The sequence below is a fragment of the Neofelis nebulosa genome, chromosome 2, assembly GCF_028018385.1.
Source record: "Neofelis nebulosa isolate mNeoNeb1 chromosome 2, mNeoNeb1.pri, whole genome shotgun sequence".
In the NCBI taxonomy this organism is placed as follows: domain Eukaryota; kingdom Metazoa; phylum Chordata; class Mammalia; order Carnivora; family Felidae; genus Neofelis; species Neofelis nebulosa.
The window spans coordinates 199,435-227,053 of record NC_080783.1 but is presented as its reverse complement, the minus strand read 5'-3'; the positions used below and the strand labels follow the sequence as shown (position 1 = coordinate 227,053).

At 58.7% G+C, this 27,619-nt stretch overlaps 1 protein-coding gene across 3 annotated transcripts; it reads left to right on the top strand.

Annotated features, from left to right (window-relative positions):
* The first annotated feature begins 326 nt into the window (after nt 1-326).
* D2HGDH (D-2-hydroxyglutarate dehydrogenase) lies at nt 327-27,371 on the top strand. Of its 3 annotated transcripts, XM_058698421.1 has the most exons (10): nt 473-741; nt 1,254-1,615; nt 8,571-8,628; nt 10,068-10,207; nt 10,978-11,171; nt 11,674-11,842; nt 13,272-13,415; nt 15,642-15,784; nt 18,480-18,645; nt 26,422-27,371. In XM_058698421.1, exons 2-10 carry the CDS (start codon nt 1,264-1,266, stop codon nt 26,679-26,681), a joined length of 1,626 nt encoding a protein of 541 aa, XP_058554404.1. In that variant the 5' UTR covers nt 473-741; nt 1,254-1,263; the 3' UTR covers nt 26,682-27,371. The 3 variants fall into 3 exon arrangements, with proteins under 3 accessions (XP_058554406.1, XP_058554405.1, XP_058554404.1); XM_058698422.1 differs by lacking the exons at nt 473-741; nt 1,254-1,615 and adding an exon at nt 357-391; XM_058698423.1 differs by lacking the exons at nt 473-741; nt 1,254-1,615; nt 8,571-8,628 and adding an exon at nt 327-391.
* Nucleotides 27,372-27,619: the final 248 nt, after the last annotated feature.

Genomic DNA, 27,619 nt, shown 5'->3' with positions numbered 1-27,619 from the left:
GAACTAGAGACCCCTGGCGGAGGGCAGAGTTTTCTGGAGGGTGCCCTGCAGTAGGAAGAGAGAAGGGACAGTCAGGGCGGGCCACGGTAGGACCTGGCCTTGGGAAGGGGTGGGAGGGTGTGGGGGGGAGCCCCGCAAGGCGTGCCGAACGCGGTTCAAAGCCTTCTGCCCGCGATGCGCAGAGGACCCGGGCACGCAACCCGGCGCACCGCAGGCCTGGGGGCAGGGCTTGGAGGGCGCCCGTCTCGCGGGAGGCGGGGCCTAGAAGACGCGGGGGCGGGGCCCAGGGCGGGATTGGAGGGACGCCGGTGCGCAGGCTCAGTCGGCCGTGGCTCTGGCGGCGCAAGGCCAGCGGCGGCGGTGGCGGCAGCGGCGGGACGGGGACGCGGACGTGAGTGCGTGCGCGCGGCCGCCGGGGGTCTGTGGCTGAAGGGCCGCGAGTCGGGGCGGCGGGCTGGGGGCGTCGCGCGCCTAGGCCGTTCTCGAGTGCGAGCCCGCCGGGTTACGTGCCGTCACGTGGGCGCGCGGGCCCGACTCCCGGCCGCGGCTCGAGCCCGCGCGCTCGTTCTTCGGCCCCTGGCGGTGGCGCGCGTGCCGCGGGGAGGCTCGGAGAGGCGCGCTCATTTTCCCCAGGTCGCGCAGCGCTGGTGAACCCCGCGGGCAGCGCTGGCACGCGCGCCGGTTCAGGTTGTCTGAGCTCCAGAAGAGGGGCGCGTCCCCGTCCCCTGTCCCCTCGCCTGGGTAGGTCTGGGGTCTCCCTGTACACGTCGAAAGTCGCCTGCAGCTCGGCGGGCAGCCGGAGAAGCTTCCCTACCCCGCCCTTTCCTTTGCTACACTTTTTACACTTGGTAACGTACACGTACGACATAAAACGTACCATTCCAACCATTGTCAGTTGTACTCAGTGGCTTCCACCCCTTTTCGTGTCTTCAGGCCTGGTTTAGTCCTGAAGGGCGAGGGGCTAAAAGACAGCTTTGTGACGGCAAATGTCAGACTGTCAGAGGGTGGCGCAGCTGGCTCCCAGCCAGGTGTGCAACTCAGGGCATTCCCGAGAGGGGGGTCCTGCAGGAAAACAGCCCGGGTCAGGATCGAGGGCAGCGCCCCTGCTCTCGGACCGCCTCCCCCCTGGACAGCAGGTCTGTTCCTGGACCTGGCCCGGACTTGGACGCCTCGGGCTCCTCTCCGGGCACGTGCTTGCCTCTTCCCAGGTCCTAGTGTTTCAGAGTCACAGGTCCCATCCCTTGCTTTTGTAGGGCAAGGGCGATGGCACCCCATCTGGTGCAGCCTGGGTGGCGCTTCTGGCGGCAGGCGGCGTGCACTCTGGGAGCCTCTGTGCAGCACAGGACATGGGCAGGGACGTCCAGGATCCCCAGGCTGGGCAGCCCGTGGGGAGCCACGGCCACCAGCCCCCGGGTCTACAGAAGTGGCTTTTCCACGTCCCCCCGGGCCCCGGAGGTGATGCTGACCCGGGAGCGCTACCCTGTGAAGCGGCTGCCATTCTCCGTGGTGTCTGGGGAAGACCTGGCAGCCTTTGAACGCATCGTCCCCGGCAGGGTCATCACAGACCCAGAGGTGCTGGAGGCTTCAAATGTGGACTGGCTTCGAACGGTCCGAGGTGAGTGAGGGTCTGTGCACACCGTGTCCCTCAGGAGGACGGCGGTGTGTGCTAGCAGTGAGAGGAGATAAGACAGCACTGAGCTCCGGGTAGAGGACCACGGGGTGACTGTCACATATGCCTTCTTTTTTTTTAATTTTTATTTTTTTTAATTTTTATTTTTTTTTACTTTTTGAGAGAGAGAGAGGGAGCACGAACAGGGGAAGGGGCAGAGAGAGAGGGGGACACAGAATCCGAAGCAGGCTCCAGGCTCTGAGCTGTCAGCACAGAGCCCGACGTGGGCCTCGAACTCACGGACCGTGAGATCATGACCTGAGCTAAAGTTGGACACTTAACCACCTAAGCCACACAGGTGCCCCCACGTAGCCTTTCTTACAATGAAGAAAAGCTGTATTGTGGTTTTAAGTGTTCTGAGAACAAAATTCATAGAGGTTTATTGGTGGTATGTGACATCTGCGAATAAAAGCAGTGTCCCCTGGCTGCTCTGAGGGGGGTGTGCCGGTCCCTGCAGCTGCCCTAACAGCCACACACTGGGCGGTTTACAACAGGATGTAGTCTGTCTGATCAAGGCATGGGCAGGGCCGTGCTCCCTCCAGAGGCCCTGGCGCAGGCTCCTTCCTGCCTTGTCCAGCTCCTGGTGGCCCCGGGCGTCCCTGGGTAGTGACGGCTTCCGTGGGTCTCCGGCTCCATCCTCACGTGGCTTCTCCCCATGTGTGTCTGTGTCTCAGGTCTCCCTCTGCTTCTCTTGTAAGGACCCCTGTCATCCCCCCGAATCCAGGATGATTTCGTCTCTAGATCCTTGGTCTAATTACATGTGCAAACACCCTTATCCAGATGAGGTCAGGTGCACAGGTTCTGAGGGACAGGACGTGGACCCTCTGCCCCTGGCATGTCGCTGGGACAAGGTGTGGGGCTGCTGTTTGGCTCCCTCCTCTCACCACACCTGTCCGCACCAGCACACGCCTGGGCACCTGCTTGGTGGTTCTCGTCCGTCCAGACCCAGCATACCCTTCCCATGAGAAAGATTTTGTAAGTCTCTTCTCTCCTGAAATGTGTTCAGCGGTAACATAACCCGTCTACTCAGACAATGATCAAAACCCAGCACGACGTCTTTGCTGTAGTATTGAAGAGACCTAGGAGACAACCAGTTTACAACGAAGTAATGTATTTATTTTTTCAAATGTTCATTTATTTTTGAGAGAGAGAGAGACACACACACAGAGCATGAGTAGGGACGGGGCAGAGAGAGAGGGAGACACAGAATCCGAAGCAGGCTCTAGGCTCTGAGCTGTCAGCACAGAGCCCATCTTGGGGCTCCAACTCACGAACCGTGAGATCACGACCTGAGCCGAAGTCAGACACCCAAGTGACTGAGCCCCCCCAGGTGCCCCACGAAGTAATGTATTTATTTCTGCTGTGTTGGTTGTGATCTCTCCTCTTTCATTCTTGATTTTATGTATTTGGGTCCTTTCCCTTTTTGATCAAACTGGCTAGGGATTTATCAATTTTGTTAATTCTTTCAAAGAACCAGCTTCTGGTTTCATTGATCTGTTCTTCTGGGTTTTTTGTTTGTTTGTTTGTTTGTTTTTTTGGGGGGTTTAGATAGCATTGATTTCTGCTCTAACCTTTATTATTTCCTGTCTTCTGCTGGTTTGGGGTTTTATTTGCTGCTCTTTTTCTAGCTCTTTAAGGCGTAAGGTTAGGTTGTGTATCTTTCTTCCTTCTTTAGGAAGGCCTGGGTTGCTATATACCGAAGTAACGTATTTAAATACATAATGCCTGGATGGGCCGGGCAGCCCTGTCCGCAGGCTGGGCCTGGACTTAGCCCCTGCAAGGGCTGTGCTGTTGGTGGGGAGAACTCCGAGGAGGGTCCACAGCAGCTGGGAAATACTGTGCGTCTTGAACCGGTGCGTGGTCTTGAGCGAGTGGGATTAGGGTGTGGGCTCAGGCAACGTAGGCGGCTCCTGTGAGGAGGCCGGAGACACGGGAAGTCCTTGGCCTGTTCTTTACAGGCCAAGCGCCTGAGAGTGGCAGGGCTCCCAGCCCCACCCTGCCTGCTAAGTGGGGACCCCACAGGGGTGACGTGGCCCCACCGAGAGCCCCCCACCCGCACAGGGTCTGCAGGCTCACGTGCACTGCTCCTGGAAGCAGGACAGAGTGCTGTCCACCCCAGGCTCAGCCGGGCCGGGCCCCCATCCGGCCTTGGCACCGCTGCCTGGCTGGCCCTTGGCCAGATGGACCTGAGCTCCACTGCCCATAAACGGGGGAGGGGCTCCCACCTTGGAGGTAAGAACCCAGTTGCTTGGTGCTCGAGGCTTGGGGTGTCTTCCTTCCGGGCCTCCAGAGCGGGTGGAAACGGTGCCTGCGATGGAGACCGTGTGCCTCCTCAACCTGGGCAAGGGCGGGCTGTCCCCTGGGGGCCCTTCCTAGGAGCCTCATGCTGGACGGCCTGTCCGCCTGCAAGGCTGCACATCGTGTGTGCCCGCGTGGGGGACCCCCCGCTGCCGAGACCCTGACTTGGGAGGCTGGCACTACAGCCAGCCCACCTCCGAGTGTCCACGCGGTGGGTGTCCGCTGAAATAGTTTGTTGAATTTTTCTCGAAATAGCCCTTTACGTGGCTTTCTTTGGGGGAGAAAGCAGCTCTAAACTAAACTACACCTTAACATTTTAATCTTGGAGTTGTATAGAAGATACAGCCAGTAAATGCTGATTAGGGCTTCGTGATTCTTTTTTAAAGGTTTATTTATTGTGAGAGAGAGCATGCACGCAGGGGAGGGGTGGAGGGGAGAGGGAGAGAGAGAGTCCCAAGCAGGTTCCACGGTGTCAGTGCAGAGCCCAATTCAGGGCTCGAATCCGTGATGGTGAGATCATGATCTGAGCTGAAATCAAGAGCTGGACACTTAACTGACTGAACCACCGTGGCACCCCAGAGCTTCATAATTTTTTAAAGCATAGTCTTTATTTGAAATGGAAGCTGTCATTAAATATCTTGCCCAAACATTAGGTCACTTGCTCAGAGGTGAATCCCAGAGATTTAGTGAGCGCCTCACCGAGTGCGGGTCTGGGGGTCCCAAATGTGAAGACGTACAGGAGGCTGACCTGAGGGACAGGGGCATGAACGGGGTGGGCTGCACGCCAGGTGGCCGTGAGGGCCCGGGAGGCCAGCACAGGCGGTTTTCTCGGGGCGCAAGGGTGTTCCGGGGCCGGAATCGCCAGTGCAAAGCCCTCGGCAAGGCCACGCTTGGCGTGTTTGTGGGCTCGTGAGACCTGTGTGCAGCTGCGGTGGGTTGGGGAGGGGAGGGGAGGTCAGAGAGCAAGGGGCTAGGTCGTCGAGACCTCTAGGGCCGTGTGGGTCCTGGCTTCTCCCCCGAGCCGATGGGGAGCTACTAGGAGGCCCTGGGAAGAGAGGGGCCCGTGGCCTGACCGTGGCTGCCGCGTGGGGCACAGGCTTTCACGGCCCAGTCAGGGAAGCCTGGAGGAGCTTGGAGAAGACTCGCAGCGTGAATCTTCAAGGGGCCGTCAGGAGAGATGGGCTCGGGTGCCAGGTGTGCGTGTGGAAAGAAGAGTCCTGGGTTTGCTGATGGCCAGCTGGGAGCCCTCGGGGCCATGTCTGTTGTGGGGCAGTTGGGAGCCCTGGGGTCTGTCTGCTGTGGTGGGTGACGTGCGTTCACGGAGGGCGGTCTCCCACACCCGGGAGGGGCCGTGGGCCAGGTGGGTGCCTTCCGTCCCGCAAGCCCGGTGGCATCCAGAGTGTGGGAGAGGAGCCAGCTTCTGCCGGGGAGTCGGGATGGTGGAAGGAGAAGGTGGCAGGAAGGCTCAGAAGCCGCAGGAAATGGCTGCCCCAGCGAGAACTTGGGCCGACCGTGGCTCTGCACTGGGTGAGGGAGCTGCTGGCAGACGGCGGGCTGGATGCTGTGCTGCCCTGACCCGTGTGCGGCTTTTGCTGGCTTGGGCAGTTCTGGGGCCTCTTCCACTCAGACACCCTTTCCCACAGTCCTGGGCCATGTCCCCAAGCCGTGTCTTTGATGATTCTCTGTTCTCTCTGTGGGTGCCTGCTGTTGACATATTAGAGCATTTCCTCTCCCGTTACGAGGTAAATGTCCCGAGAGCGGGACATCTTGCCTGTTTTCATTCTCCGTGCCCTCAGCAGGCCCCGACACACAGGGTGGGCACACAGACACCGTTGGGATCCCTGCAGTAGGTGACTGAAGCCTGCAGGGTCTTCACGGGTGGCCAGGGTCCCTGGACTGTGCTGTCCCAAAGGAGCAGGGCTGGAGGGCAGACATGGTTTGTTTGATGAAAACCGAACGCCAAGGGGCTTTCAGAATCCCGGACGTGACACCGGCACAGAGGATGCCAACACGGCAGCGCCACGGATCTGGCGTCGACGAAGACCTTCGCTGAGCTCAGCCGGTTGTGGCTCTCAACGGACGGAGGGATTTGCAGACGTGCAGGCTGAACAGCTAAACGGAGCGAAAAAGCACGCGCATCTTACAGATACAGAGCTCACGGCCTTGGTGGATGAGACTGGCAGGTTACGAAGGTGTAGGAACCATGTGTCTTCTCCAATTCAAGGAGGTAACTCACAACAATGAGCTGCTAGAGAAACAGAAAATAGAAAAAAGAATGAAAGAATTAGAACAGAAAAGAATCCTCCCTGAGCGGAGTGTGAAGGAAGCAGAGGACAGCGTCTGGGAGGCGCTGATGGCACGGAGGGCCCAGGTGGAAGGCTCTGGGGAAGCTTGCTACCCCCTCCCGTTGCCGGCACGGGCAGAGGGGCCCACATGGGGAAACGCCCTCTCTTCTGCCCCGATGGGCACTTTATTTGGATGACTTGGTAATCCTGTGTTTCCTCCATCACCCTGATCCCCTTTCGGATCCTGGCTCTGCCCGCCACCCCTGCTCAGGGCACTCTTCTCCCCGGGGTGGCGGGGGGGGGGTTGAGTCACGAACTCCCGGGGGGGGGGGGACAGTGGGAGCCGGGCGGGTAGGGGAGCTCTGCCCGAGCCTACAACTAGTTATGCTGGTTGGACCAAGGAAAGGTGTCTGTGCCCCACCCACTCTGCATCCTCTAGCCCAAGGATGAGAGCGGATGGCCAGAGGGGCCGAGGGTTTCAGCCTCCACTCCTCCCTGTCCCGTCCCCTCCAGAGCTTTGGCGCTGTTCCCTCTGCGGCGAAGCCTTTCCTGCTTTCCCCCTTTCTGTTCCTCTCATGAAGCCCTCAACCCATGAGTCTCCACACAGATAAGGAAGAAAGGAGACGGGGACACAGCTGAATTTAAGTGAACCTTGGTGGCAGTCTGCCTGAAGATGCCTTCCTGGGTTCCTCCCACACGTTCCGAGAGAAAACGCGGAAATAAGCCAGCAGCACCTCCACGGCTGCCTCCCTCTGGCCCGTGTCATCAGGTGGTCCCCACAATCCCAGGGTCTCCTGGAGCCTTGGGGCAGTGGTGAGCCGGAGCTGGCCTGTCCTGGCTCTGGACAGCCAGTTATCAAACAGTTGTTAGAGGGGCACCTGGGTGGCTCAGTCGGTTAAGCATCCGACTCTTGATCTCAGCTCGGGTCCTCATCTCAGGGTCGAGAGGTCACGGCCTGTGCTTGCTCCACACTAGGCGTGAGGCCTACTTAAAAAAAAACTCTTAGAATTCTGTTGCAGACCAGTTGTAAAACACAGCCATTACTAAAAATTAAGTTACATAGATATGTAATTAAATTACGTTTAAAACAAGGATAATAAAAGGTGCCTGGGGGGCTCAGTCGGTTAAGTGTCTGACTTCGGCTCGGGTCATGATCTCACGGCTTGTTAGTTCGAGCCCCACGTCGGGCTCTGTGCCGACAGCTCAGAGCCTGGAGCCTGCTTTGGATTCTGTGTCTCCCTCTCTCTCTGCCCCTCCCTTGCTCGAGCTCTGTCAGCCCCTCTCTCAAAAATAAAAAATAAAATAAAATAAAATAAAACAAGGATAATAAATATGCAGAACTTACTTTTTCCTGGGGCTCCTGGCTGGCTCCGTCAGTTGAGCGTCCTCTTGACTTCGGCTCAGGTCGTGATACCAGGGTTGTGGGACTGAGCCCTTCGTCTGGCTCCATGCCGAATGAGGAGCCTGCTTGGGATTCTCTCCCCCTCTGCCCCTCTCCCCCATGTGTGCCTGAGTTCCCTCAAGAAAACAAAAGAAACAAACAAAACCCAAAAAACTTACTCCTTCCTAAAAAAAAAGGGAGTAAGATAAAAACTACAGCCAGATGGTGAGGCTCTGTGAAAAGTCACTGATGGGAGGATCCCGTGTGAAGCGTGCCTCCTGCCTTTCTGAAGCCCCCTCGCCTACTTTCGTACTTTTAACAAAGCCAAAGGGGCAGAGAGGAGCTTGACCATCTTGGGGAGGCAGTGGTCAGGAATACCGACGGGCTGGCCTGGAGGGGCTCCTGCCGCCACATCTGGGCGTCAGACCAGTCATGGCAGCAGAGGGCTGGTGTGTAAGCTGGTGCATCCAGTAAGAGCCCACGAGGCCCCATGGATATGATCGAATAAGTATGTGAGAGGGAAGGGCAGCCCCTCTGTGGGTGGAAAGTCAGCTAATAATGGCAGGTGGAGGGATGGACGAGGGATGGACTGGGCCTCTTCTGGCAGACTGTCCCCGAGCTCGCACTGGCGGTGGAGGTGTGGGCAGCGACGGGAGACTTGGAGTCTCAAGTGTCTCCACACAAGAGAGTTACAGTTAGGGAATCATGAGCCTGGCGGGCGCCCCTTGCCCTGGGTCCGGGCCTGGACGTGGATGCTGGGGTCTCCCCCACCCCCCTACGGGCTGAGACGGGACCCATTTTTGACACCCCGCTCTCGTCCTTGAGGTCTGTGGGCTTGTTGGTAACGGTGCCCCTGCGGGTCGCCCCCCCAGAGGAGCGTCGCTCGGAGGGTACACTGACCTGCCCTCCGTGTGTGACGTGCTCCTTGGCGTTGCAGGGAGCAGCGTGCTGCTGCTGAGGCCACGGACGACAGAGGAGGTGTCCCACATCCTCAGGTATGGAGCCCGCCTTGGGTGGGGGCCTCACCCGCGGACTGGAGCTGACCGGGGGGGGGGGGGGGGGTTGGGGACATCAGGCGGCGGATTGGCCTTGCCGTGCAAACGGCGTTCTTTGATGGCTTTATGTCAGTAAACCGTCGTGTCTATTCTAGAACAGTTGGAAAACATAGACAACCATAAAGGAAAATATTGCAAAAGCAACCAGTGTTTTCCCTCCAGAAGTAACCACCGATGACATTCTGTTTCATCTGCCCTGGTGTGGTTTCTGACTGTTACTGCGTTGTGTCTGTGATGTGACGCCTTCTTCCCCTGCCCCGTTTGGCCATGTCCGCGCCTGTTTCTAGATGCTAATTATTCTCCCACGCCGGTTTTTGAGGTTGGAGTGTAATCGACGTGCAGTGTCCTGTTGGCCTGCGGGGGATGACGCCGTGTTTTGATAGTTTTACCCGTTAGCAGGTGGTCTCGTGACTACGTGTGGTCCCCATACGGTCCCTGCAGCGTTCCTGACTTCCCGTGGGTGCCTCCTTCCCGGGACCGATGCACGTTATAACCGTGACCTTGTGCCTCTGCATCTGCGCCCCCCCCAGCTGGCGGCCTTCTGTCCTCCGTGGGCCTGTTTCTGTTCGTTTGGTTTTCTGGGTTCCACATGTGAGATCATACAGTGTTTGCCTTCCCGCGTCTGACTCACTTCGCGTCGTGCCCCCAGCGCTGACTCTTCCACGCCACGTCCAGTGTGTGAGGGGGTGCACCGCACGGTGCTCTGCGGCTCACTGGCCTCCCAGAGCTGCCAGAGAGCACGCAGAGGGGCCGTGCACCTTTACGCTCACGAAACCGCGGCTTCGGAATGGCCTCCGTGAGCGCACGTGGGCCCACGCACACTCACCATCAGCCCACCGCGGGGGGCTGTCCACCTGCCAGGGCGGCCCACGTGATGTGCGTGCGTGGACTGCCTCCCGCGGGCAGGTGCGCTCCTTCTGCAAAGCCACACCCTTATGGGCCCTCCGCTTAGGCCTTTGCGGAGTTGGAGCCTGGCCGTGGATGAAGTGCCACCGTGACGTGGACGTGTGTGGAGCGTGGTGGGGTCAGGGGGAAGGAGCCCGGGGGCTGGGAACTGAGTGGCTCTTGGGGAGCAGCAGGGGTGCGGCTGGCACTGGCACTTTGTTCGAAGAGGGGCGCCCTCGCGTACCACCCTGTCTGGCATCTGGGAAAGTGCCAGCCTCGCGCTCTGTGCAGTCTGTGACAGAACAGACACGGGCCTCCTCAGACTCGTCCCACGTGGGGACCCAGGAGGCTCCCCCATCTGGGCCGCGGCCAAGAAGAGAGGGTACGGAAGCAAGGTTTAGTGGCCTCACAGCTGGGTGTTGGCCTGCGTGCTGTCCTGCAGGGATGACCCTGTGTGTGACGGGGGGCCCTGATGCCCCCTGTGCATGTCTCAGGCACTGTCACGAGAGGAACCTGGCCGTGAACCCGCAGGGGGGAAACACAGGCATGGTGGGGGGCAGCGTGCCCGTCTTTGATGAGGTCATCTTGTCCACCGCCCTGATGAACCAGGTCATCAGCTTCCACGACATGTCCGGTAAGCCCACCCTGCCCAGGGTGCCTTGATTGCCGGCCTGTGGCGGGGCCCCGGGGGCCCCCGCTCTGTGCGCCCGGCCCTCTGGGTGTGTGTGTGCCCTGGGGAATCATTCAGCTGGTCACTCGGGGGCCTGTGCTGGGGGTTCGTGGTGAAGGGGAGGGCTGTGAGTCCCTGTGACCCTGGCATTTTTCTGGCCAAGATGGCCCTGTCTGCCCTTGTGGATGCGGTGCCCCGTCTGAGGCACAAGCCAGCGTGCAGACCCTTCCCACCCAGCGGCCCCAGTGGCCCCGTGGCTTGTCCGTCCGGCATGACACGTCTGTGGTGGGGGCCCTGGGCACAGCACCCGTCCTGCTCCCTGCCGGCAGCACCCAAAGCACAAACTGTCGTCAGGTTTGTCACGTGTCCCTGGTGGGGGTCCCCTGGGACCTCTCCTGTGGGAGAGGCAGGAGCAGCCTCCTGAAGGGCCCCCACCCCTGCACCAAGGGCAGGGCGGCCGGAGGAGGCGCGGCTCCGAGCCGTCCACCCGGCGGCCATTCCGAAGCCCTCCTGAGAACACTGCTCTCTCTTGTCCCTCCCACACGAGGGTGAGCGTACATGAGGGTTTTCTTCTCTGGTTTGGGGGACATATGCCTTTTCCTTGCCTGGATTCTGTGGGGGGATGGCTCTCGGGTGGCTGACCCCTGTGGGCCCTCCCCCATGAGTCCTTGCTCCTGTGGGGCCGGGAGCCCCCCCGTCCCCCCCGCCCCGAGTCAGCTCCGCCCGCCCGGCAGGGACCCTGGTGTGCCAGGCGGGCTGTGTCCTGGAGGATCTCAGCCGTCACGTGGAGGAGAGGGGCTTCGTCATGCCCCTGGACCTGGGGGCCAAGGGCAGCTGCCACATCGGGGGAAACGTGGCCACCAATGCAGGCGGCCTGCGGTTTCTGCGCTACGGCTCGCTTCACGGGACCGTCCTGGGCCTGGAAGCGGTGAGCCGGGGGGCGCCGTCCGCCGTCCTGTGTCCCCCCTGCCCTCCTGGCCGTCTCCCAGCACAGACTGTGCTCTCCTGTGAGGTCCGCGGGAGCCCTGTCCTGGCTGGGCTGCTGGGCCGCTGTGCAGGTTGCAGGGACAGCTGGGGTGGTACAGGGTGAGGTCGAGACGTGGGGGGGGTGGGGGGGTGGTGGGGTGGGGGGGGTGGGCCCGATGCCCCCTCAGCTGCACCTGGCTGCGCCCCCTTCTCCGCCTCCCTCAGGGGTCTGCTGGCTTTGGGGGAATGAGTCTTTCCTTCAGCCTGATTAAGTAATGCCGGGCCCCGCGTTCCCGAACCACTCCGGGGTGCGGTGGGGTGGGGGGGCCCGTGCCTGGCTCTGCTTTCTGAGGCGACTCTGGGCTGCGGCAACCCCCCCCCCCCCCCGCCCCACCGAGCATGGTGGTGGGGGGGAGGGGAACCTGCTGGGACCAAGGGCCGAGCCTGCTTCTTTCGCCCGTTAGGTTCTCGCGGACGGCACGGTCCTGAACTGCCTGAGCACCCTGCGGAAGGACAACACGGGCTACGATCTGAAGCAGCTCTTCATCGGGTCCGAGGGCACGCTGGGGGTCATCACGGCTGTGTCCATCTTGTGTCCGCCCAAGCCCAGGGCTGTGAGTGTGGCTTTCCTCGGTAGGTGGGCCGGCCGCCGGGTGGATGGCTCGGAGCCGCGCCTCCTCCGGCTGCCCTGCCCTTGGTGCAGGGGTGGGGGCCCTTCGGGAGGCCGCTCCTGCCTCTCCCAGCTTCGCTCTCTGTTCCCAGAGGGGTCAGGACCTGGCCTTCTTGGTTCCCAGAGCAAGGTCTGGAGCGGACCCTGTCCTGTCTTGGTGCAGAGCACACTTTATTCTGTAACAAAACTGGGGCTTTGTTCGGCTCTTCTATCCGTTTGGTCCGCTGTTTAAGTAGCTTATGCTGGAAGATGCTGGGGGAGATCGTGTCATTTCTTGTGTGTTCATTACTGTGGGGGAATCAGTCACGCCTGTGGGGACGCACCGCCTGCCCTGTCGCTGCCCGTCCCCGTCGGCTCGCAGCATGCCTCCTACGTCGGGCCTTCCACCTGGGACACGCTCCTCGTGACGCGTCCTCTGTCCCCCGCTGTGTCTGCAGTGACTTCGTCCCCCCCCCCCCCCCATGACGACACTGTCACTGGTCCACAAGCACGTTGGGTTTGTTTTTGTTCCTCCTGTCGAGCGTCACTGTGTGGCCTGTGGCTCGTGCTGGTGGTCACGGGGAGGCCGGCTGCCCTCCGCCACTGTGGCTTCTGGGGACTCTGGCGCTCTGTTCTGTGGTCACTTTAAAGGTCTTCTTTTTGTCTTTGGTCTTCTGTGATTTGGGGCGCGTTGTGTGTGGGTCTCGTGAGCTTCCTGCACCTGTGGCTTGATGTCGCACCAGTTCTAGAAGATTCCTGTCTTCCTGTCCCTCAGGGCTGTCACTGAACCCACGACACAACTTTGCAGTGTGTGCTCTCGCTCTGCCGTGTTTTCCACCCTTTCACACTCCTGTCACGTCTGGGCAGTCTCTTCCCGTCTGATCTCCATTTATGAGCGCTCCCGTCCCGGTACTCCATGTGCTGCTGAACCCCCACGTGCCCTGTCGTCCCTGCCGTGGCACCTCCATGTGCTCCTTGGATGTGCAGAGCAGGCACCTGCCAGCCTCGCGCTGTGCAGGACACACTTCCCCGCCCCCCCCAGACTCTCCCTGCCTCACCTCTGAAAGGCTGCGTGCATCCCACCCCTCCTGCCACAGGGTCGCCTCCGGCCACCGGCGGACGAGCCACCCGGGCCTGTGCTGGGCCTGGCTGTGTCTTGAAGCCCCAGATGAATTTCCCACGGAAAGCCGAGTGCTGGTTGTGGGAAGAGAGCTACAACGAAGCCGTTCCCAAACACTAGCCCTGCGTTCTCGTTACATCTCGGCCCCTCTGCTTCCCACCACCTTCCCGAGGCTGCCCAGCTCGCCCAGCGCCCTCCCCTGGGGTTGGGGTCGGCGTGGCCGCGGTGAGGGGGGGACGGGGTGGGTGTCGGGGGCCGTGGGTTCTGGGGCCTGAGGCTCTGACCCTTTGCAGGTTGTCCGGGCTTCTCTGAGGTCCTGCAGACCTTCAGCACCTGCAAGGGGCTGCTGGGTGAGATCTTGTCCGCGTATGAGTTCATGGATGCCGAGTGCATGTGGCTGGTCACGCACCACCTTCGCCTCGCCAGCCCGGTGCAAGGTACTGACCCCAGCTGGCGGGCGGCACCCCCTCCGGGCCTTGGGTCACAGGGGAGGCTCGCAGGCCGTCAGTCCTGCCCACAACCTGGGAAGGTGTGGCAGGAACCTGGGCAGGTCGGTGTGTCCGTGGCCCCGGCGTCGCCACGACTGGCTGAGTGCAGAATTCCTTTATGCGCGTTTTAAATGCGCCCCCAGTGCGGTCCCGTCGGTGCTGCCGGTTGTGCCAGAGCGCCGGGGCCTTTGAGAACCCAGGTGCACTCGTCAGAAACGCTTCTCTTCGACTCAGAGGAGTATCTGTCCGTGACAGATCCCAGCCGGTTCATTCCAGACCAGCACACGGGACGCTGATACCACGTTGCAGAAAGTGTCTGTGCCTCGGAACCTGTAGATCCTGGTACTTTCACCTCTGATATCTGCCCTAACAGGTGGTGGCACTGCAAGGCCGCAGGGCTGGTTCTGGCGAGGGCCCTCGTCCTGGCTTGCAGACGGCCCGGAGCTCTGTGCTCACGTGGCCTTTCCTGGTGGTGGTGGTGGTGGGGTTCCTGGTGCCCCTCCCTCTTCTTACGAGTGGGGTCAGAGCCCCACTCTTATGACCTGAGTTAGCTTTAATTACCTCCCCAGAGGCCCCGTCTCGAAATATAGTCATGTTGGGGGTGGGTTAGGGTTTCACTGGGGGAATTTGGGGGTCACAACTTAGTTCAAAATAGTCATAAATATGGAAAGATCTTTATGCTCTAAATTTTAAAAGTCCATCAATTAACAATTTAATTTTGAGACAGAGAGAGGGCACGCATGGAGGGACCAGGAAGCAGGGAGAGAATCCCAAGCAAGCCCCATGTTGCTAGCGCAGAGCCTGATGCAGGGCTTGAACCCACGAACCTTGAGATCATGACCTGAGCCAGAGTTGGACGCTCAACCGACTGAGCCACCGAGGGGCCCCTAAGACTCCTTTCATAATCATGTTTTCCTTTTGTAATTGGAAAAGGCGCCAATAGGAATGTAAAAGCTCTCTGCGTTTTCTATGACATGTGAGAAATTTAAGAGCAGAATGTGCATTTCAGCATGGAAAAAGCCACTCTCTGGAAAACACTGTTCTGTTTACAGTAGGACCAACTTGTGTTTTCCCAGAAGGGACAATGTAGTGCTGAAGGAAAAGGCGGTTCAGTGAGTTTATTTGTGATTTCAACAAGTGTAAAGATAAACTTACAGTAGCCTTGAAAAAACAAGCTGAACGTTTTCTTATAGTTACTAACATACCTTTTTTTAAACTTCAAAAAAGATATCTTGGGTAAACGGTACACGTTTTTCTTTTTTGAGAGAGAGAGATCATGGGTGTGTACATACAGGGAAGAGGGGCAGAGGGAGAGGGAGAGAGAGAATCTCAACCAGGCTCCGTGCTGAGTGTGGAACCTGATTTGGGGCTTGACCCCATGACTCTGGGAACATGACCTGAGTTGAAATTCAGGCTCCACTGAGCCCCCCACCCAAGTGCCCCTAGTGTGCATTTTTTGCACGAACTGCTGAGCATTGCGGGCACAGTAGGCCACGTGGGCTTGGGGGTCTCTCCTTTAGCCCGTGGCCTCCCCACCGTGTGTGGTTTTGTGAGAGGGGCCCCATCCAGGCGTCAGTGCTGAGGGTTTCGTGGTGTCATGTGGTAGTTCATGTGTTTCTGGGGAGTGTGGTCTCTCTTCCAGTGGAAGACCTGTTTTTTGTTTATTTTATTTTAGGATTATTTTTACAAGTTTATTGTTTTTAGTGATCTCTACACCCAGCGTGGATTGAGCTCAACCCCACGGTCCAGAGTCACATGCTCCTCGACTGAGCCCCCCAGGCGCCCCATGAAAGACCTGTTTTTATTTATTTTTTAATATTTTTTTAATGTTTATTTTTTTGAGAGAGGGAGAGAGTGCAAGCAGGGGAGGGGCAGAGAGAGAGGGAGGCATAGAATCCCAAGCAGCTCCAGGTCCTGAGCTGTCAGCACAGAGCCTGATGTGGGGCTCGAACCCATGAGCTGTGAGATCGTGACCCAAACTGAAGTGGGACACTTACCCGACTTGCCCCCCAGGCGCCCTGAAGGACCTATTTCTAAACTGAGCAGAGGCTTCCTGCTGTGTGAGCTGCCTGCCCGATGGCCCCACAGGGCTGTCGGAGACGCTCAGCCCAGGCCCATCCTGACTGTCTGTCTGCCGGCCTCGCCTCTGCTCATCCTGCTTTCTGTGCCTTCCAGAAAGTCCCTTCTATGTTCTGATCGAGACCTCAGGCTCCAGAGCAGGCCATGATGCTGAGAAACTGAATGACTTCCTGGAGCAGGTGCTGAGCTCCGGCCTGGTGACGGATGGGACTGTGGCCACAGACCACCTGAAAGTCAAGGTGCGTGTGCCACTGGCCCCTCCCTGCTTCTGTCGTGCTGAACTGGTGCAGGACGTCTGCACGGTGCCATGTGTCCGGCTCAGGGTGTGCGCTGTCCGGATGTGGGCAGGTGTCCCTCGCTCTCTGGAAGCACACTTTTGGGTCTCTGTCTTTATCAGTCATATTCTGTGTTATTTTATTTTATATTTTAAATGCTTTATTTATTTTTGAAAGAGCACAAGTGGAGGAGGGACAGAGAGAGGAGGACAGAGGATCTGAAGCAGGCTCTGCGCTGACAGCAGCGAGGCCGACGTGGGGCTTGAACTCGTGAATCGTGAGATCATGACCTGAGCTGAAGTTGGACACTCAGCAGACTGAGCCACTCAGGTGTCCCTATCATCAGTATCTTAAACAAAAGCAGAAAGATGGGGCGCCTGGGTGGCTCAGTCGGGTTGAAAGTCTGACTTCGGCTCAGGGCACGATCTCGTGGTCCGTGAGTTCGAGCCCCGCGTCGGGCTCTGTGCTGACAGCTCGGAGCCTGGAGCCTGCTTCAGATTCTGTGTTGCCCTCTCTCTCTGCCCCTCCCCTACACCTTCTCTCTCTCTCTCTCTGTCTCACAAAAATAAATAAAAGTTAAAAAAAAAGGCAGAAAGAGCTGCCAGGGGACGTGGGAAGGTGTGCCTGGAACTGAGGCAGTCTCAAGGGCTACACTTTCCTAGGAGAGGGCATTGATGTTGCCACCAGAGATCATTCGGCTCTGAGGCCAAAGGAGGGAGAAGGAAGCCATGGCTGTGGGAGCCATCGTCACTGTTACTGTCACTGGGGGACTGGGGTGCTGTGTGCCGTCCTCCCTAATTTGTGCAGCGTGGTCCCTGGGGCACTGTGTGGGAGCAGCCGGCAGGAGCGGGGTGGTGGGAGGGCTGGGCTGACCAGGGGCGGGGGCAGAGGCCATGCGGGTGAGTGGGGTGGGTCTCAGGCTGGCCCTTATGGTCTGCTCAGTGGGTTCCTTTCTCTGCCTTATCGCTGAACCTTTCTCTTCAGTTATTTGTATGTTTAGCAAAGGGGTCAGACGTTGTCAGTGCCTCAGCCCCTCTCCTGACGAAGGGTCTCAGGGCACTTGACCGTCTTCCCACCTCTATGGCCCCATCGTCTCCACTGGGTGATGTCACCACTGAGGGAGACCCAGGCAGGGGCGTCCTGTGCTTCCCCCGCAGTGTCACGCAGCCAGCGCCAGCGCAGGAAACGTGGGCAAACCCTTCAGTCTCCGGATCGGCTCGGAGCTGTTCTCTGCCCACAGGCATAGTTGTTTCCTTTCCGGTGTTTCCATGCCCTTACTTCTTCCTGAATGCAGTGTCCGTCCGTGGTGGGAGTGCAGGCCCCAGGGGCCGTGAGAACAGAGGCTCCCACCCTGTCCTGCACACGCGGGCATTTCTGCTCCGCCGACCGAGGCTTGAGCAGCAGGAAGACAGCGGGAAAGCCAGTGCTCCCTGTTTCTGCTCAGAGCGAGTCCCGAGAGCCGGCCGCTGGGGTGGGGTCGCCGCCGCTCCTCCTGTGAGGGCAGTGGCCACGGGGCCGCCACGTGTGCCCACGCTGGTCCCTGCCCCGTCTGGACTGCTGGCTTCACAGCTGTGTTCTCAAATGGAGGAGCTGGGCAGTGCCGGGTGGGCAGGGCACGACACGGTGGGGGATGTCCCCACAGGGGCATTTGAGCAAAGACAGGACAGAGGCAGGAGTGGTCCTCCAGGGCCCCGAGGCAGGGTGGGCAGGGTGGGCAGGGTGGGCAGGGTGGGCAGGCGGTGGTGGGGGGGAGGGCAGGTCTGTGGCCACGGAAGGGTGTGGTGGGTGTGAATGGAGGAGCCCGTGGGCGGCCGGACTGCCCTGCAGTGCTCCAGCTCGTGGTCCAGCAGCATAGCGGGCTGTGTGGGGTCATTGCCGGGTTCTGTGCATGTGAGGCAGGTGGTGGTGGGAGCTGCTGAGGGTCGGAGGCAGAGTGATCTTGGAGTGACCCCTAACGCCGATGACAGAATTGGGGAAGCTGGGACACTGTCTGGTGGTGAGGGGTCTCGGGTGGCGAGGGGTCCACGGGAGTGAGGGGCTGTTGTTCTTCCTTTGGGGGCGGTCCTGGCACTGTGATCACGTGAAAAAGCCAGGGCACGAGTCCTTACTTGTAGAAATTTTGCCATGACGCTTCCTGGATCCGGGGGACATGTGGAGGGCAGGACAGCGACCACCCTGCAGCCGAGCGATGGCCTGCTTGGCGCTGTCTGTCCTCTGCTCCATCGTGAGGACTTCAGGTGTCCCTGGTGACAGGTCAGCAAGCCTAGGCAGTGACCCATGGACGGATTTATCTGGAAGGGCAGTGATGTGATGGGTCCCCCACAGCCCGCGTATCCCTGTGGCCCTGTCCCCTCCGTCTGCAGGGTCTTCCCTGTCCCAACCCTGCCTTCACTTGGCTCCTTGCCTGCCGGTAGCCCCAACCAGCTCCCACCCTGTCACCTGCAGTGTCCTCGAGCAAGCCATGGCCACGTTCTGGGGCCCCATCTGGTACTGGCTCTTGGATCAAATCCCTGTGCCTATCACCACAAGAACGCTTCCGTCACCCGGAAAGTTCCCTCATGACTGTCCCAGTCCCCCCAGGCCCCAGCGTTTTGACTGCCATCAGCATGGACACCCTTCGCGGCGGCCCTTGACTCTGCCTGTTTTCTGTCCATCCTAGGCGCTGTGGGCCCTCAGGGAGAGGATCTCGGAGGCGCTGAGCCGCGATGGCTACGTGTACAAGTACGACCTCTCGCTGCCCACCGAGAGGCTCTACGACCTTGTGACTGACCTACGCGTGCGCCTCGGCCCGCGGGCCAAGCACGTGGTGGGCTACGGCCACCTGGGTGAGCTGCGCCGGGGTCAGCAGTGATGGGGGAACCTGGGACCTGGGAGAACCCTAATTGTCTTCATGGATCTTTGGGTATTTTGGAAAGGACCTGGTTTGTGGTTTGGAGGCAGGGCGTGTGGTGCCGGCTGGTGGCCCCCAGAGTGGGCGGTGGCGGCGGGGGAGGTTGTCCAGCGTCGAGGACGGTGAGAATGGCCAGGGGCTGGGGGCAGCCACCACCCACACCCCCGTGGCGCTGTCCGCGTGGCTCAGACTCTCCCTCGTGAAGGAGAAGACCCGAGAGCATGATGACCTCGCAGTGGGGACCATTTCTTCATCAGGACGCAGATGTGTAAACCACAGGAGGGGGGGCTGCTAACTGGGACCACATCGAAGTAAACGCTCCGGTTTGTCAGACCACTGAACGGGAACGCTGGCGGGCAAAGGCACGGGGCTCGCAAACCTAGCGTTCAGGGAGGAAGCCTGGAGGAAGCCACGTCTGCGCGGTGGGCTCCCAAAGGGGGGCTGGGGGACGGGCACGGAGGGCATCTTCACCTAGGGCCGGGGGCAAGGACGTGCAGCTGGAGCCCCCGGGCCAGAGCCCGCTCCTCGAGGGGCACTGACAGCGGCTCCTGCCACCGACGGAGATGGCGTCACAGCCAGAGGCAGAGTCGGGCCCCCACTCTGTGAGTCGACGGGGGTGTTGAATTTGTGGAAAGCTGCTTCTGTGTCTGCGGATGCGACCCGGGCATGGTTTCCTGTGGTTGTGGGGTGGTGCACCCTAGACCCCCTCCTGCAGGGGGGCTGTGACCCGCGGGTGAGCCCGGCTCGGCCCTGCCCTCTGCACCCTGTGTGGTCCACGTGCCTCTGTTCTGCACGGGGCTCTTTCGGTGGCCTTCCGGGCCTGGCCGTCCTGTAAGGTCCCTTCGCTGTGTCCGAGCTGGGCGTTGGCCTCTCCCTCTGGGCCCAGCGGGGTCTGAGTGGTTGGCGTTACTGCCTCCTTGACTGTCCCCTGGGAGCTGGCAGTGAAGTTTCAGGGCCGGAGGCATATTGTGTTTTGGGCGGCGGGGGGCTGAGCACGGACCCGTGTCCTTACCAGCCGTGGGGCTGTCCTGGCTGAGTGCTCTTGCCAAGTTTGCTTTCTGGGAGTTTGTTCGTTTCTTGTAAATCTCAGCCGTGTTGGTACAAAGTTGTTGATCCCGCTCCGGCTCCTCTGTCGGGTCGGCCCTCGCGGGTGGCCCCGGTTTCCGTCCCGATGGGGTTTCCTCTTTGCCGCCTCCCTCTTGTTTCTCACGCTTGTCGGTCCTACCGCGTCCTCCGTTGATCCTTTCCGCTGCACCTCGTTTTCTCTTTTTTACTGTTGTTACCTTTATTACCTCCTTCCCTTCTGCACTGAGCCTGCCCTGCGGCTCTTCTGACTGTAAGTCAAGTACTCTGCCTGATTTTCAGCCTTTTTTCTTTTCTAGCATAAGTATTTAGGTTTCTCTCTGCGCACCAGTCTCGCGGACCCCAGGGGTGACTGTCTTAAGTAGTGTCTCTGTGTGTGGACCTGTCAGACTCCACGTGATGTCTGACGGTCCGTGAGGCCAGCACCTGCTCACGCTGGCCCAGGAGGCCCGGCGTCTGTGTGCTCGGCCAGGAGGGTGCGCCAGGGAGCCAGAGTCGGGCGCTTTGTGCCGCCTGCTGGGCATCTGGGCTCCCGGCTCCGCTGCTGCCCGCTGGCCCTCCTCACCCTCTCCCGCCCTTCGGTTTCTGAGCTGCCTGCCGTCCTGACCTCGGCCCCGGGCTCCAGGGAGAGGACAGGGCGGAGGGCGAGGCCGGCCCCACTCGGCTCTGAGAGCCTCCTCTGTGGATGCTGGCCAGCCTCCCTCGTACTTTCTGATTCCCGTTCTCTTTTCTCTGACCCATCAGTTAGGCAGAAATGTGTTTGTAAATTCCCAAACGTACAGGAGTTTTCTAGCTGTTGTTAAAATTTCGGACTTGTGGTTTATTGCATAGAAGCCTGTGAGCCTGGTCACACCGTGTGTGCCCCTCGGGTAGTGGCCCGGCTTCCTGACATTTCCCGAGTCCTCGTGGAGAGCGTGTTCTCCGCGGTCAGGGGGCCAGTGTTTGTGCACACAGACCTGCTGTGTGAGCACTGGGTCATGCCCGGGTGCTGTGTACTGAGCGGGGGTCAGAAAGCCTCACAGCGGCCGCAGGCTCTGTGGCTCTGTGAGTGGTGAAGATGGAGGGAGGTCACATCGGTCATTCTGGTAGGTGGGCTCTTTTGTCACGACAGGCTCTTCTGGGCCCCGGAATCGCTCTGTCCTGGGAGCCTGCCTTGACTGATAATGTGCAGTGACACAGGCTTCCTTGCATTTAGTTGTTTTCCTGACACGATGTGTTTCTTCCCAGGACTTTCGACCGTTTTCCATCCTTATGGCTTAGACATGTCTAGTAGATGGCAAGGAGTTGGGGCTTCTTTGTTACACAGTTTGCCGCTTGCTGTTTTTTTTAATTTTATTTTGTTTATTATTATTATTTTTTTGTTTTTCAATGCTGAAAACCTTGTGGGTTTATTTTTATTTTTTAAATTTTTATTTATTTTATTATTTATTTTTTAATATAACTTATTGTCAAGTTGGCTAATATACAGTGTTTACAGGATGCTCTTGGTTTTGGGGGTTGATTCTCATGGTTCATCGCTTACATACAACACCCAGTGCTCATCCCAAGAGGTGCCTCCTCGATGCCCATCACCCACCCTCCCCTCTCTCCCACCCCCCATCCACCTTCAGTTTGTTCTCTGTATTTTAGAATCTCTTATGTTTTGCCTCCCTCCCTTTCTGTATCTATTTTTTTCCCTTCCCCTCCCCCATGGTCTTCTGTTCAGTTTCTCAAGATCCCCATATGAGTGAAAACATACGATATCTGTCCTTCTCTGAGTGACTTATTTCACTTAGCATGATATCTTCCAGTTCCATCCACGTTGCTGCAAATGGCCAGATTTCATTCTTTCTCATTGCCATGTAGTATTCCACTGTATATATAAGCCACAATTTCTTTTTTTTTTTTCAACATTTTTTTTTTTTAATTTTAATTTTAATTTTTATTTTTGGGACAGAGAGACAGAGCATGAACGGGGGAGGGGCAGAGAGAGAGGGAGACACAGAATCGGAAACAGGCTCCAGGCTCCGAGCCATCAGCCCAGAGCCTGACGTGGGGCTCGAACTCACGGACCGGACCGCGAGATCGTGACCTGGCTGAAGTCGGACGCTTAACCCACCGCGCCACCCAGGTGCCCCTAAACCACAATTTCTTTATCCATTCATCAGTTGATGGACATTTAGGCTCTTTCCATAATTTGGCTATTGTTAAAGCGCTGCTATAAACATTGGGGTAAATGTGCCCCTGTGCATCAGCACTCCTGTATCCCTTGGGTAAATTCCTAGCAGTGCTATTGCTGGGTCATAGGGTAGATCTAGTTTTAAGTTTTTGAGGAACCTCCATACTGTTTTCCAGAGTGGCTGCACCAGCTTGCATTTCCACCAACAATGCAAAAGAGATCCTCTTTCTCCGCATCCTTGCCAACATCTGTTTTGCCTGAGTTGTTAATTTTAGCCACCCTGACTGGTGTGAGGTGGTATCTCAGTGTGGCTTTGATTTGTATTTCCCTGATGATGAGCGGTGTTGAACATCTCTTTATGTGTCTGTTGGCCATCTTTGGATGGCCGTCTTTGGATGGTCTGTTGGTCTTCTTTGGAGAAGTGTCTATTTAGGTCTTCTGCCCATTTCTTCACTGGATTGTTTTTCGGGTGTGGAGTTTGATAAGTTCTTTATAGATTTTGGATACCTACCCTTTATCTGATATGTCATTCACAAATATCTTTTCCCATTGCATCGGTGGCCTTTTAGTTTTGTTGATTGTTTCCTTTGCTGTGCAGAAGCTTTTTATCTGGGTGAGGTCCCAGTAGATCATGTTTGCTTTTGTTTCTGTTGCCTCTGGAGACATGTTGAGTAAGAAATTGCTGCGGCAGAGGTCAAACAGGTTGTTGCCTGTTTTCTCCTCTAGGGTTTTGATAGGTCTCATCTAGACTTCAGTCCCTACTACAAAGTTGTAATCATCAAGTCAGTATGGTACTGGCACAAAAACAGACACAGATCAACGGAACAGAATAGAGAACCTAGAATTGGACCCACAAATGTGTGGCCAACTAATCTTTGACAAAGCAGGAAAGAGTATCCAGTGAAATGAAGACAGTCTCTTCAGCAAGTGGTGCCGGGAAGACTGGACAGCGACATGCAGAAGAATGAACCTGGACCACTTTCTGACACGGGACACACAAATAAACGTCCGTTGCTTTTAAACTCGAGCATGTTGTTTACTCCGTGGAGGGGAGAGAAAGCTTAGCTGTCCCCTCTGCCCTCCTACGTTCTTGGGCTGGGCCTGAACGTTAGACCATGCGGGTTCACTGGCTGTGCATCAGGCCTACGCCAGGGAGGCTCAGCGGTGAGTGGCTCAGGCGGTTAGAACCGGGGCTCATGCTGCATCGTGACGAAGGACGCCGTGTCTTTAGAGAGGTCCCAGGCAAGGCAGGCGACTTTGGGCTTCTGACGGCAAAGCGCGGGGAGGTGGGTGTGCGCACCGGGCGCCGGAGGGATGGTGGGCTCGCCGCGCAGACCCCTGTGGTCCGGCTGGCCGGTCAGGGCCCACGGCCGCCCGGGGCTTGGCTCTCCTTTCCGGGGGCGGGGGCGACACCCTGGCCTGTCTGTGTCTTGCTCTCTGGCAGACGGGGAGGGCAGAGGGCGTTTCTTGGATCTGCTCGTTCTCAGTTTTCTCCGGCTCAGGGTGGCCCTTCTGCTGCCGTCACTCACGTTGCTGGAGCCGCTGGGCCCCGGGACTCCCACTCTTACTGTGGGCCTCCCATCCTGCGTTTCTCTTCTCTAACTTACTGCCTTCTCTTGCCTACTCTGTTTCCTCATTTGAACCTGTCCCACTTACAAATTAGGGAATCGTCCGTGTGTGTCTGTCCGCCGTACCAGCCTCAGGTGCCACGTGCACCCGTAGCTTCTCGGAGTTTGAAGTTCATCAGTGTCATTATCCTCCCCCTTCTAAACACTGTGGGGTGGCTAATTCTATGTGTCAGTGTGGCTGGGCTGCGGCCAAACACCAGCCTCAATGTCACCGTGAAGGGGTTTTTTGGATAATGTTAGTATTTAAATCAGCAGTAAGTAGAGCAGACTACTCTCCGTAATGTGGCTGGGCCCCATCTAATCAGTTGAGGGCCTTAGAGAGACTGAGGTCCCCAGAGGAGGAGCGCCTTCGGACCCAAGCTGCCTGCTGGCCCGCCCGCCAGGCCCTTCGGTTGTGTGACCCGCTCCCTTCAGACCTCGCTCCCCATCTGTATGCGGGCCCACACCCTGTCAGCTCTGCTTCTCCGAGATCCCCGACTGACACGGTGCAAGGACCTTGAGACCCGTGACTTTCATTGTCATTGTCCTCCCCGGTTCACGCACAGTTTCTTGGGGTCTATTTCAGTTTTCTTTTCTGAGAAAAGAGATGATGTTATCTCGCGTGCTCCGTGTTTGTCAGGGCTCAGCCTGCCTGCGGTCCTTCTTCAATCTTGTGTCACAGCCTCTCCCTGAATCTCAGCTTTGAGTGTCCACTAGTGTGGGGCAGTAGGTGACAGAACATCACAGATTATATTTGCCTGACAACGTATTGATTTTGTCGCGAAGGTCTTTTCCAGTGGACTTACGCACCCGCGTCTGGTTGACGGCTCTGTCCTGTCTGCAGGGTGAAGGCGTCCTGCCGTCTGTGACTCGCGTGTTGTTGCAAAGCCAGCTCCCCGTGAGAATGCTGCCCTCCCCCCCACAAAGGGAGTCTGTTGTGTTCTCTTTCCCTTTGTCTTTGGGGTGCTTTGGGGTCACTGGTCTGTCTGGGTGAACGTTTGCACGTCCTGCCTGCAGTCTTTTGGGCTCTGCTTTTAGAAATTGCACTCCCCTTCTCTCTTCACATCTGACTCCCTGTGTCACCCGGTCTCCTGGCTCTGACTCCTCCGTGTCCCCCCGCCCACGTCCCCCGGTGTCCCCAGGGCTGCAGCCTGTGGTCCCCGTGTCTCTCCTGCTGTTCCCGGCTCTGAATCCCCCATGTCTCCCAGTCTCCCGGCCCTGTCTGCCCCGTGTCCCCCCATGTCCCTTGCTGTCCCCAGCTTTGACCGGTGCTGCATCAAGCTCCCATGTTTGATTCACGTTCTCATTAATCTCTTGCCGTGAGTCATGTGCCTTGAAGCCGTTCATTGACTGTTATGTTTCAGTGATTTGTAGTTTCTGTTTCTAGAAAATTGACTTAGATGTTTAAGAGCTTTACCTGGTCAGTGTTTTATACTCTTTATCTCTTTTTATCTCTTTATACTTTTTTATCTCTTACTCTTAACATATGACACGTTTGTGTTCAGTTTCCGGAAGTTACAGGGTCAGAAGTCTGTGCCTTGGACTCTGCTGGCTCCTGCTCATGGTGGTTGCTTTCCTTGTGTGCAGGTCATTTTTGTTGTGGGCTCCTGTATTTAGGGCTTTGTGGGAATTATTTGGGTGACTTCCTTGTGCAGGGAGAAGGAGTGGGGGTGGGGACCCGGGTCCCCGAGCTGGAACCTCTTTAATCTTCGCGTTCTTAGCTCAAGGTCTGCGGGAGCACTGAGGTGGTGTGAATTCTGGCTGTGGCCGAGCATACCCGGGCAGTGTGCGTGGACCGGCTTTCCCGGGCAGCTCCCTGGTGGGGCTCTGGTGCCTTTGCCCTGAGTGCGTCCGTGGGACCGCTTTGGTGGGAGAGGGTACCTGCTCTGCTCCCTACCCCTGACAGACCCGGAGGGAGGGAGGTGGGGTGTGAGAAGCTCTGGGTCATCGGTCCGAGGCCGCAGCCCTGCCCCCTGTGCCCCCTGTGCTGCCTGGGGTTTGCCGCTCTAGCCTCTAGGGGCCCCTCCTGCTGGCGCCCCGGCTCCCTGCGTCTCAGGGTGGGCGGCAACCCTCCCTGGGCCCTACGCACCGTCTGCTCTGCTCGGCCCTTTCCACCTTCCTGACCTCTGAGTCTGGGACGGGGGCCTCCTGTCTGCGCATCTGCGGTGGCTCCCATGCTGGCTTTGCATGGCGGTCACACCAGCAAATGAACGTTTACCTCCTGGGTGAGGGCCTCATGGCGGGCAAGTCCACCTCCCTCCTGCCTCTGCGCGCTGGCGGCTGCTCTGTGTTGTCCCTTTCCTCCCCTCAGCCCCACAGAGGTGGGCGCACCAGGCTCTCCTCCGGCCAGACTGCAGCCCCCTCTCCTGCCCCCATTGTCTCGGGTTAATCCTGTGTCTCGTTGTTGCTTTGGGACCCCCGAGGGGGGTGCGTGTGGGCAGAGGCAGTGCCAGGGCGCATCTGGATGTCTCAGTGAGGCCAGAGAGTGCCGGGCCCCAGCAGACCTGAGGGGGAGGCTGGGAGCCGGGACTTTGTGGCGGGCGTTGGCTGGGCGGGGATAGGGCTTTCCTGGTACCGTGGGAGAGGTGGGTCTGGGGACCACCACGGGTGCTCTCACCAGCTGGATGGGTGGTCAGTGACTCTTGGCTGGGAGCCCTCAGAGAGGGCCACGAGGACAGAGGGGAGGACTCGGAGAGACCTCCCAGAAGACAGGAGCGGTCACCAGCAGGCCACTTCTGTCACTGCAGGTCAGTGGCCAGTGGTGTGAGGGCAGGAAGCAGGCGTGAGGGCAGGGGCAGGACTGGGGGTACCGACGAAGGGGTCTCAGCTTGCCCTGCCTGACCCAGCGCCCCTGTCCTTGCAGGGGATGGGAACCTGCACCTCAATGTGACGTCGGAGGCCTTCAGCCCTTCGGTGCTGGGCACCCTGGAGCCCTATGTGTACGAGTGGACGGCCGAGCAGCAGGGCAGCGTCAGTGCAGAGCACGGCCTGGGCTTCAAGAAGAGGGGCGTCCTCGGCTACAGCAAGCCGCCCGAGGCCCTGTGGCTCATGCAGCAACTCAAGGCCCTCTTGGACCCCAAGGGCATCCTGAACCCCTACAAGACGCTACCTGCCCAGGCCTGACAGGGCCTGCCGGGGCCAGTGGGAGACACGGGAGGGGCCTTGGTCCTGTCCTGGTCTTGCTGTCCTGGTCACCGTGGGCCTGTGGGGCTGGCTGGGGGCGGGGTGGGGGCGGGGTGGGGGCGGGTCCCTCCCGGCTGCGCTGCTCAGCTTCTGTGCAGGCGCCCTCCAGCCCTCTGCAGGTTGGGAAGCGGCCTCCTGCTGCACCTGCCGGGCAGGCCGGTGGGCGAGCAGCTCTGCCCGCTCCGGAGACCGGCTGCAGCCGTGGGAGGGGACGTGGGTGGTCCTGTCCCCCATGTGGCGTGAGCCCCCGGCAGAGGTGATGAGCTCTGTGTGGGGTCCGTCCCGGGTCACCAGGGTCACCTTTGAGCCAGAGTGACAGGGACAGGCTCCGCCCTGGAAGGCATCATTCCTCCATTTTCTGGAAGGTCTGTGCATCGGCAAGACCATTGTCGGAGGTCAGCCATTAGTTTTTCGTCTCGGTGGTTTGCTGTGATGTGTCTGGTCTTCTGCATCAAAGGTCAGTGAGGCCAGGGGCCAGGCCCAGGCACATTGCTTCCGCGGCCCTGGCCTGCTAGTTGCTGTCGCCCTGGGGCCTCCTGGGGCCTCCTGGGGATGTGGAGGTCTGAGGTTGGGTATGTTTTCGCTTTCGGGCCGTCATGAACTTCCAGTAAAAATGGGAATTAATCACGACACTCTCCTTGTTTCTTTCACTGGAAAATAATCTCATAAAGGCTGCGGTGAGGTGCCTCTGTGTGCCCTGTTCCCTAAGTGCTGGAACATGAGGGCCGACAGAGTGACCCCAGGCCTGACCTCTTCCCCTGTCCTCATCGCTCCGAGTAACCTAAAACCCCGCCTCCTGGGCCCATGGGTTTGGCCTCACGTGGGTTTCCTAAGTAATCAGTTCATGTTAGTGACATACAGTGAGGGCTTTGTGGCTC

Bases quoted from the DNA above. Each gene is read 5' to 3' on its own strand.
- D2HGDH (XM_058698421.1), top strand. From the start codon at position 1,264: ATGGCACCCCATCTGGTGCAGCCTGGGTGGCGCTTCTGGCGGCAGGCG. The intron at 1,616-8,570 runs GTGAGTGAGGGT...TTGGCGTTGCAG, and splicing joins CTGGCTTCGAACGGTCCGAG to GGAGCAGCGTGCTGCTGCTG. The intron at 11,172-11,673 runs GTGAGCCGGGGG...TTCGCCCGTTAG, and splicing joins CCGTCCTGGGCCTGGAAGCG to GTTCTCGCGGACGGCACGGT.